Raw genomic sequence first — 10,394 nt, 5'->3', positions numbered from 1 at the left:
AAACAAGGGATGGACTAAATAGGAACGCCCAAAAGTTGACTAGCACTCTAACTAGCCAATAGACTAGCGCACACGGAGAAGGAGGGTTTATTTGGCAGCCTATCAGATCGCACCTGCTGAGCGTCGGAGGCTCTCTGAGTAGATATTACAGTAGGGTGCAGTAGCATTTCCTCTTACTTCAGTCCGTGTTGAGAGCGTGTGGGCCGAAGTGAGTGCGCAAGGTAAGAGAGAGATAACGTTTTTGTTGGGAATGTTTCGTCGCTGCTATGAAAGAGGAATAAGTCGTACTTAATATTGTTCTAGCCCGAATGCTTTCAAGGAGACTTTGGCAAGATCGCGAAGGCTTTTTTTTTTCTTTATTGGTGTTTGAGTAATGCGGAGTAGGTGTATGTAGGTGGACGATACGCTCATGGGTGTATTTCAGACTTAAATTATTCCTGTTCCGTTTGGCGGTGATTGTTTCGCTAGTATACATGGGGTGTTTATAATTCCTTTAACGCATTCCAATTTTTTTTTTTTTGCCTCCTCGGGACGTAGGTGATTAAACCACCAGTCGACAATTCTTCCGTTTTTTGTGTGTGCTCACGGGTCGCGAGGCCTGTGTTGCCGGGCAGATTGCGTGAGGCGCTGGTGCAGTGCGTGTAACGCAAGATGGCGTCGGAGGCCATGTTACTTCAGTGTGTAGACAGCAGCCCGGCAAGGCGTCCCGCGGCCGATACGCCCCTGAGGCTGTTCATGTAATTAACCTGCTCTCACTACTGGTGTTTTCTATGATGTCGGTTTTGGATACAGCTAATGCCACTGCTTAAGCAGTTCGAACGCGGCGCTTATTGAAGCGTACTGTCGTGGTTACTGAAGCCGCCATTATTGCCGCCTGCATGAAGACAAAATGGCGCCATGTGACGGTGTAGGAGATTGTATATAGTAGGGCCGTCTGATCGGTACATTAAAGGTCTGCCTGGGTGTTGCGATGTGATGCTTTAAAAGTCTTTCTACATGTGATTTACAGTACTTCGCTTGTAAAGTATGCGCTTTCCTCTTAGGCTATTTTTAATCTAAACCGTACGTTTTACTTACAACAGGTTAAGTTTACATCCAGAAGGTGCCCAAGAAAATGGAGACTGAACAAGAAGTTGAATTCTCTAACACAGAAACCAACGGTAATGCGATTTACGCTATATTATAATAGGGTTTCCTGTGTAGCGATGATGGTTACCCGGAATGTTAGGGGCAGTCAAAGAATAGTACCAGTCATTAACGTAAACACTCATTTATTATATAGGAAAGCGCCCAGCAGAGGACATGGAGGAAGAACAAGCATTCAAAAGATCCAGAAATACAGACGAGATGGTAGAATTGCGCATTCTGCTCCAAAGCAAGGTATATTATCGATAGAAATGGCCGCTGACCGTACTTTTATTGAACGTATTCCTCCTAGTTATATTTGTGCTGTTTTATATCGGGAACTCTTTTTTTTATTTAAACACAGAATGCCGGGGCAGTAATTGGAAAAGGTGGCAAAAACATCAAAGCACTGAGGACAGACGTGAGTAATTAGTAATTACATTGGTTAGGGCATATCTACTACTGGAAGCGTGGCTAGCTAGCATAGTATTGAGTTGTATGAATCTAGTTTCTCGAGCAATGTAAATATCCTTGACCACGAGTCCGATAGAATGTTATTAATACCGCTCATAGAAAGATCCGTTATCGTAAAGTTATTCGGAACCGCACGTGAACACGCTTTTGTAACGTAAAAACATTATTTTAGGGTGATAGTTGGTAGATTACTGAAAACAGTAAACTACCCACATTACATCTAGCCCTTTCTGTTGCCTACAGTCGTGCACTCCCAGAAGTCTGCCTATTCGACTGTATCTCACATTGCCATTACCCTCAGCGACATAACCTGTAACTTATGCGTGCTTACCTCGTTGGAGCGTGAGCAATGCGCAGGCCATATGCGAGGTCATACGACCTATTGTCGTTGGGTTTTGCTCTTACATGTACATTTTGTGAAGTGACCTGGGTCTTTCCTACTGTCGGAGCTAAACCATTGTGGGCAGTATTCAGATTTCGGTACGAATAGATCCTGGTCTGTTAATCAGTATTTTTTGTATTGATTACAAGACCGTTCGTGCCCAAATTGGTGCGCTTTAATATCCCTATCCTGATAAAAACCTGTCTGCTTTGAATGCCAATATTTTAATTAGAATCTGTAACTTAGGTCCACAAATGTTAAAGCATTATCCAGTATACGGTTACCAATAGTACAACTTGTTTCATTAATGAGTTATTGAGTATAGTTTGTATTACATTAAAATGTGTTGCTTTTCCCCCTTTTCCCTCTCCTTGTTTTTTTGGCCATATATCTCCGTTGCCCATGTACTGGATCGACCTGTCCCTGCGTTGCCCATCATGACGTTGGCCCATCCACCCCTGAACGCCCATGTGAACCCTGGTTGGCTTTGCCCAAAAATGTGCTTGTTGCTTAACGGGCACTATACCTGACAACTTCTGAATACCCATACCCAATGCCAACATCCACGACCGCCAATGACCAATGCAGTACAATGCCAGTGTTTCAGTCCCAGACAGCAGTGGCCCCGAGCGGTATGTCCCACAGTTTATGCCTCACTGCCTGATTAGCAAGAGAAATGTGTTTTATTATTACCTGCCTTTATTAAATAGTAACCCCGTATAAAATGTGATTGTCTTTATCGATTTTGTCTTTTTTTTCCCCATAAGTATATATTGTCACTGAACTTTTTATTACGTAAGTTTCCCACCCAAAATCCACTAATTTCAATGGAAGGAGCACAGTTTAAAGTTTTGCATTTTGCTGCATCATACATCAAATTATTTCTATATTTTCTTGCTCTGTCTTTGTGGCCCACCTTGCTCTCCCTCCCAACATCTTTCTGGCGAATTCTAAGTCTGGATCACTTTCACTTCTCATGTTTGTTTGTCTCGTGTCCTGCATTTCTGTTCTTGCAGAGCCCATTAGTTAACCTACTTTCTGACTTATCTCCATTTCCTTGCTCAGGATATAATGTTCTGTTCCGCCACTTGCACATTCCACTTACCTATAAATTGTCAGGTGTGCCATTGGTAGAAAGGTGGGAATTCCAATTTAGTAAAAGGGAAATGAATAAACGCTGCTTATTCGTTCTGCGCTAGTTTATTGCCCATTTAATCTGAGCCCTTCCACAAATCCGTAACTATATCACTATGTAGGCGTTAATAATGCATGTTCTACTAGACTTCCGGGTGGGTGTAAAATTATTGGTTGCGACACGTGAAAAGGCCTCTTGCTGCACACTTACTTTTTTTTCTGTTCTGCTTTATGGTGCTTTCCGTTTTCAGCATATTGAGCATCAGCGCGGACATAGAAACAATTGGAGAAATATTGAAGAAAATTATTCCCACCTTGGAAGAGGTAGGTTTTAAATATCGTACTTGTATGACCTGCCTATAATGCCTTCGGTTGCATTCTTAAAGCTGTTGTAGTTTTATATAAAATGAACTGTATTGATGGGGAGTTTTCACTTTTTTTTTACCAACTAACTTTCTAATAGTCTCTATTTAATCTGCAGTACCAACACTTCAAAGGAAGCGACTTTGATTGTGAACTAAGACTATTGATTCACCAGAGTCTCGCAGGTGGAATTATTGGTGTGAAGGGTGCGAAAATCAAGGAGCTCAGAGAGGTACTGAGCTGTTACTTTATCTTATACTCGTTCTTTTTTCATTTGTCACTGGTGCAGCCTACGTTGGTAACTGCGAGTCACTTTTGCTTAGAAGACCTACAATGGATACTGTTTTATTGGGCTCACTCCAAGTAATTTCTGATTCCGCATAGTTTGCAATTAGCCCACAGTTTTTTTTTTAATCCACATGTTCCCCCTCCACTATAGGTTACCCATGTCTTTATAAATGAGTATTATTGTACTAAGACTATTAAAATCAACTTGCTTTTTCTCTTTAGAACACCCAGACCACCATTAAGCTCTTCCAGGAGTGCTGTCCTCACTCAACTGATCGCGTTGTTCTAATCGGTGGAAAACCTGACAGGGTTGTTGAATGCATCAAAGTTATTCTTGACCTTATATCGGAGGTAATTGTCTATCCCGTCTAATAGCTTTCCGAATGGAGCACCTCCTTAGATTAGGAGCCCACAATAAATCTGAGGAGGCGTGCTGTATGGTATTCATCATAGTGGGAGGAGGGGGATAGCCTTATGTGCACCCAACTGCAGCAGGAGGTGTTATGAGATCCATGGATGGGGGTGTACACAATGGAAGGTAGATATGCAAGGCCCCATGTGAGAATCGCGGTCGCTAATGGACTCCTTAACTATAAGGAGAAAAGTGTATAACTCAACGCCCACGAGGCCCCTGTCGTTTATCCTGTGCGGTAAAAATAGCTTAAACTGCCTAAAATATTGATTTGGTTTAGGTTCCTAGTATCTACCTTTTGGATGCATGTCCTGTTGGTCTGTTTTACTTGTTTTTGCTTATTTTCTAACTCTTCTTGGTTCCCATCTCCAGTCTCCTATCAAAGGCCGTGCTCAGCCGTATGATCCAAATTTCTATGACGAAACCTACGATTATGGTGGCTTCACAATGATGTTTGATGACCGAAGGGGACGTCCTATGGGATTTCCTATGCAAGGCAGAGGCGGTTTCGACCGTATGCCCCCTGGCCGCGGTGGGCGTCCCATGCAGCAGTCGAGACGAGATTATGACGACATGAGTCCTCGCAGGGGGCCTCTTCCGTTACCTCCTGGCCGTGGGGGTAGGGGTGGTAGCAGAGCCCGCAATCTTCCTCTACCACCACCACCACCTCCCAGAGGAGGGTAAGTTGTCTTTATTTATCTAGAGACCCTTAATTTCTGGTGGTGGCTGTTCAGGTGGCATTACATATCGATCTTTATTTCTTTAGTGACAGAAGAGGACGTCCCGGCGAATATGACGCAATGGTAAGTTAATCTTCTCAGGTGAAATGATTCTAACCCTCTCGCGTGTATTACGCTCTGACTATCCAGGGGAACATGGCAGGATATTAATACGACTAATGTGTATTAGCCGTTCAGTACGGCGCACAGTAGAGTCAAAGCTTATGTTGGCTAAAGTATCTTTCCAGTTGCCCTAGACTGTTCTTTTTCATGGCACTCATATCATTATGCATCGGATTACAGTATAAACTGTCTAACAGGGGTCTTTAAGTGACCTAGTTGTGGCCATCCAAGATTGTCCGCAATGATCACATCAGTACATTATGCAGAGTTAACAGCAGTATGACCCTCTACATGGGTAATGCATGACAGCCATATCTGCACCCCCTGGTACCAGTGTAAGAATAGAGTATTACAGCTCCCCAACTCAAATTATAGTTTTTAAATGTTTTGGATTTGAAACCCTTTTTCTCCAAGCAACGGCTTAGAAGTTCTGAAAATAATAGCTTGGATGTTTTTTAATGTTGGCGTACAAATAATTCAGTCCAGCAAAAACTTCCATTAAAGTAAGCTGGGCTGCACACAAAAGAGCTACTCGCAAGGACTGTGTGCGACTGGTAGCTCGCGAGCTACTAGTTAAAGTTGCCTGGTCTGTAGCTATAATGTTGTGCACAGCTTCCATTCACTGCAGAAAATACCTGTAGTCCGCCCGAAAAAAAAATGGCTGACAGCAATCTACCTCAACGTACTAAGCCCCTGAATGGCGGTGTGAATGTATGCACGATGGTGTTTGATAGGTATGAGGGAAAAAATCGCGCTTAATCTCATTGGAGATATCTGAGCATAGATTCTGGTCAAGCTATCCTGGGTGAAGTGCGACCGACATTTAGTAGTTAAAGAAAATATTTGCGGCATACAGTGTTATGTTTGTTATGAGTGTTTAGGGCTTTGTGTAACGTTTCGAGATCAACTTTTGATTAACAAACCTTTTGCTTTCATTCTAGTCTTCCCAAACATATTATGACGCAGGGCGACCTGGCGAATATGATGCAATGGTGAGGTTCAATTGAAGGTTTTTTGTTACTTGTACCTACTTTAGTCTGGCCATGTTACTTTTAGACTTTTAAGTGACTGATCGTGGCAGGATGTTTAGTATCCTAGCATGGCACTGTTAAGGGCCTATTCTAATATTTTTAGGTACTTATGTTCTGTAAAGCGTGGCTTTAATTCATTCGCCCCCTTATAAAGATATATCCGTAATGTATAATCGGTACAATAGGTCTAGTAACTTGAATAATACTTGACCCAGTGAACTGGTCTCAAAGTGCGACAATAGACAAATATTTTGTCCATGGAACCGCCTTTTTCTTAATCGCATAAAAGCGCCTTTTTTTTTTTTTTGCCTAACAACTACAAAATGTGTCTTCACATGTATTTGAACTCAGAACAGTTCACCTAGCTATTTCAATTTTTATTAGAAAAAAGCCTAACCTCTTGCAGCCTTGCCAGTTTTCATGCTTTGCACAGTTCCATTTTAACAGTTCACTTTTCAAAATCCTTTCATAACTTAAGTCGCAGAAAAAAATGTTGAAAGGCTTTTGACCTGTCTGAAAGCCAGCAAATGTGACAAGATGAGATTTAAAGGCCTCTATCGCTCTTTCACTTTGTGAGCACCTTTGTCATGTCACATCTGTTCCACTTTCACAGATCGGTCATAAGTCAGTTTGTCTAACTCCGAAGTTGTAGGATTTTCAGCTCTTGAGTAGTCCCTAAAAATAGCTCGTCCTAAATGCGAGTGGATCTTTCGAGCCCTGAGTGTATTGGCTTTTAAAAGCAAACTCTGCTGTTTTAACATTTAACGCTTTTCCTGTACAGCATTTTTAAATGTGTCTTTTTTTTTTTTTCCTTTCGCTTCCCAAATTTCGTGGCTATCTTCAGGGTGCATCTGGATATGGTAGGTGCCCTTCCTGTTTAGTTTGATAGAATGATGTAGTGTTAGTGTAAATCAACTTGGAGGCTGATCTTGTTTAATTTTCTCATGTAGGGGGCCGTGGTTCTTATGGTGATATTGGTGGGCCAGTCATCACCACACAAGTAACAATTCCTAAAGACGTAAGTTGTCGTTTTTTTCCCCTTTATTGCTTGACTGATTTTCAGGCTTTGTATTTAAGTTAGCACGCATTGCACTTTTTAGTTGATGATTTTTCCACCGAGAATCAAATTATGGGCCTTGCCATAATTATGTAGAACCATTGAATATATACAAATGTTCAGTAAAATTGCCCTCCTTCTATTGGATAGGGCACTGATGCAAAAATCTGTCATGATAAATACTTCCAAATCCATTGTAGTACAGAGCAGCTCCTTCTCATTCTAAAATCTGAGCTCTTGACAGGAAGTACATTTTGTAAACTGACATTCTGGTTAGGTCGTTGTCGTGGAGCATGACGATTCGCGGTTAAAACCTAACATCTGAAGGAATGGGGGAGTAGGACCAATTTGCCCATACCGCTAAGAAATAACCTGGTTAAGTAATTCACCTAAGCCCTAACTGACGGATAACGGCTAATTTATATGGGGTTGCAACATGGTTCTGAGACACCCTGTAAAGTCTTGATTCTCGCGAGACTTGATCTGCAGGATGCACTACGTAATCCACTCGGGCAGCATGGAGTAACCCCTGTATTGGGCATAATGTTTCTTGTGCTCGACTTGGTAGTCGCGGCATTTGCTGCTGGAGGGTGTTGCAGAGTTCTGGGAACTAGTTTCTGATTTAAAAATAAATCGTGCTAATGGAGCTCGCTTAAAGAGCTGCGGCTAAGTGTTAACCGTCTTTCCTTTCAAATCTTAAAATGTTCAAGTCCTTTTCTCTTGCTCTTACAGTTAGCTGGCTCGATTATTGGCAAAGGCGGACAAAGAATAAAGCAAATCCGGCATGAATCGGGAGCTTCCATTAAAATAGACGAACCTTTGGAAGGATCAGAAGATCGGATAATTACTATCATTGGTACACAGGACCAGATTCAGAACGCACAGTACTTGCTCCAAAACAGGTACATAAAACAGTTACTCATCGAGCTATCCTTAGCGTACTGGCTCTAACACCGGTTTTGCTCGTTTTAACTTCTCTATACATTTCCTACTAAACGTACCTGCTAACCTCCCTGGAATGGAAGCTTTCTTTGGAACTGCTGCAAAATCAACTTGTATAAACTCAATTTACTTGAGCCTGTAGAAAAAAGTAGAAGATTCAGTGGATCTTGGCCTAGTTCTGTGTGGAAGACTAGTGATTTTGTTGTTTTTAGATAACTAAATTGACAACAAATCGCAGTCTGCCATATGGCACAGGCCATGCCTCTACAGGACAAGCTCAAATGGGTTGGTTTTGATTGGTGTTCATTGCAGCATTTCACAACTAGCACTTTTCCTGCTATATTAACATCTTTGCTTGCCTTTTCTGCTGTTAACCTGATTAGTTATGCACTGTTCCTTTAAAAAAAATGGCCTTGGCTTTCTTGTCTCAACTTCTGCCTTAGCTTGATGTGCATGCATACCTCGATTACTGATGCAAATTTTTCCTTTCTTTTTTGTAGTGTGAAGCAGTATTCCGAAGACTATTCTTATGGGTTTTGACTTCTAAACAATTGAGGCACATGCTCAAGGGTTATAATGTACAATTTATTTTAGTGTGAAGCAGTTTTTTTTGGCACCTTTTCTATAAGACTAGTGAAGAATGAAGGAATCCTGCACCTTTTTTCTTCTGCGCTTCTGGTAAAGCCATCATTCCTCTGCTTCATTAGGTCATCTGCGTTTGAGGTGTAGCAGCACCTTTCCAGTTAACCCAACACTTAGTTCTTACGTGAAGTGGGAAGGGAAGTGTCTGAACGAGTTTTATTTTGGTTGTAAATTGTCCTGTTAAAATGTAACTATTGTGAAGACTGATGTACACTGCATCTTTTTGAAAAAGTTAGTATGTCCTGCCATGAGCAATGTGCAGAATGTGATGTTTTGTAAACATTTTATTATTTTTAAAAAATAAACTTCCGAGAACCTTCTGTGTCTTGTTGAAACTTGTATAGTGAGTATAAATTGCTGGTTTTGTGAGGATTAAAAACTATTGTTTAACAGTGTCAACTCTACAAGTAGGCATCTTGTAGCTATACTAGAGCCTAGTGGGCAGGTGTCCACCTTTGTCAGGAGTCTGAGGCCGAGGGGTGGTGAGAATGAATTCTGTTTAAATTTGTATGTGGCTTGAGCACTTCATGCTCATTAATTTTGTTTGCGTTTTAGGTGTACTGTAGCTAACAGTATACCTGCCGTGCATTTAGGACTACTAGAGGAAGGGGATGTAGAATGAGCAGTACCGAGTTCACCCTTTGTGGCTGTTAATTTTAAAATTAAAACGCTTGTTTTCTATTCTCACAAATAAAATTAATTTTATTGGAAGGTTTCTGGTGTCTATGACCTGTTAATTTTATGCTCTGAATTTCCTGTAAATAAGCTAGATCAGTAATGTCCCGGTCCCGTTTTAGCTCTCTTGGTAATTCCTACTGGTGGCTTGAGACGGCCGAACAAGTAACTTGGCCTATGTTAGTGCCACTTGGTCTTGTGGCTGTTGCATGTACGCACATCTGCGGGGCTTTCTTTGTCTTTCGAACGTATAATATAGTGCACCAGATTGAACCCATGGGTCCCTCCTGCTCAGTAACAGTGAAACTAGTCTTATACGTGCTCCTAATCTGTCTCTGGAATCTGGTCGTGCCTCTGCATAACCGACCATGAGCATGTTTTTTTTTTTTTTACAGCTTTTATTTTTTATTTTACTAGGTCAAATGGGTCAAGTTACTGCTGCAAACCGTTGCAAATGATGGCTACTTAACCTTAAGTAGCTGCGTTTGTGTTTGCAAGCGATAAAATAATGAGACGCTGCCACCAAGGACCTTTTTGTGCTGCGTTAAACTGTTAACCCAATATAGAATTTATACTAGTTTTAGAACCAAGCAAGCATGTTGGATTCCCACTAGCAGTACAAGGCGCTTGAAACTTAGTTCTAGAGACATGTATTTAAAAAGGAAACTAGGGCTCTTACGCGTGGTAAGCAGTAAAGGAAACATTGCCCTGTAAAGTTTGAAATGTGTAGTTTTGTAGGTTCACATGTGCCTGTCATCTAGTAGTTCGAGTCACGGTGTAACTTCTCCCTTCGTTGAAGGTGAAGCCGGTGCCCATGAGCTTTGCAGACTGTTGGCTGACTACTTCCTACTAAGTGAACATTGGTGCCACTAGGATGAGGGTAATGGAGACCTAATTTTTAACAAGTGGGAGAAGCTGCGATGCATCTGCAAATATTCCTTCACAGTTCAGTTTATCGACTGGGTACCCCTTTAGGTACTTTTTGTAGGAATTGGGGGGGGGGGGGACCCATTATGAAGTTAATATG

At 41.6% G+C, this 10,394-nt stretch overlaps 1 protein-coding gene across 4 annotated transcripts; it reads left to right on the top strand.

The window, feature by feature from the left end:
• Positions 1–170: 170 nt before the first annotated feature.
• Positions 171–9,012, top strand: HNRNPK (heterogeneous nuclear ribonucleoprotein K). Of its 4 annotated transcripts, none has more exons than XM_085633133.1 (15): positions 171–208; positions 1,083–1,160; positions 1,283–1,380; positions 1,490–1,546; positions 2,570–2,613; positions 3,367–3,439; positions 3,579–3,710; positions 3,989–4,117; positions 4,551–4,858; positions 4,945–4,981; positions 5,962–6,012; positions 6,869–6,911; positions 7,002–7,069; positions 7,841–8,010; positions 8,551–9,012. In XM_085633133.1, the coding sequence occupies exons 2-15, from the start codon at positions 1,115–1,117 to the stop codon at positions 8,588–8,590; spliced, it is 1,296 nt and encodes a 431-aa protein (XP_085489259.1). In that variant the 5' UTR covers positions 171–208; positions 1,083–1,114; the 3' UTR covers positions 8,591–9,012. The 4 variants fall into 4 exon arrangements, with proteins under 4 accessions (XP_085489259.1, XP_085489262.1, XP_085489264.1 ...); XM_085633136.1 differs by having other exon boundaries at positions 171–221; positions 3,597–3,710; XM_085633138.1 differs by having other exon boundaries at positions 171–221; positions 6,896–6,911.
• The last annotated feature ends 1,382 nt before the right edge of the window (positions 9,013–10,394 follow it).

Source organism: Triturus cristatus, chromosome 2_1 (genome assembly GCF_964204655.1).
Source record: "Triturus cristatus chromosome 2_1, aTriCri1.1, whole genome shotgun sequence".
Classification (NCBI taxonomy): domain Eukaryota; kingdom Metazoa; phylum Chordata; class Amphibia; order Caudata; family Salamandridae; genus Triturus; species Triturus cristatus.
Note: the sequence above shows the minus strand (reverse complement) of the source record. Positions and strands in the feature narration are given on the sequence as shown.

Coding starts and splice junctions, on each gene's coding strand:
- HNRNPK (XM_085633133.1), top strand. CDS start 1,115: ATGGAGACTGAACAAGAAGTTGAATTCTCTAACACAGAAACCAACG. Junction 1,381..1,489: donor GCATTCTGCTCCAAAGCAAG/GTATATTATCGA, acceptor ATTTAAACACAG/AATGCCGGGGCAGTAATTGG. Junction 4,859..4,944: donor CCACCACCTCCCAGAGGAGG/GTAAGTTGTCTT, acceptor TTATTTCTTTAG/TGACAGAAGAGGACGTCCCG.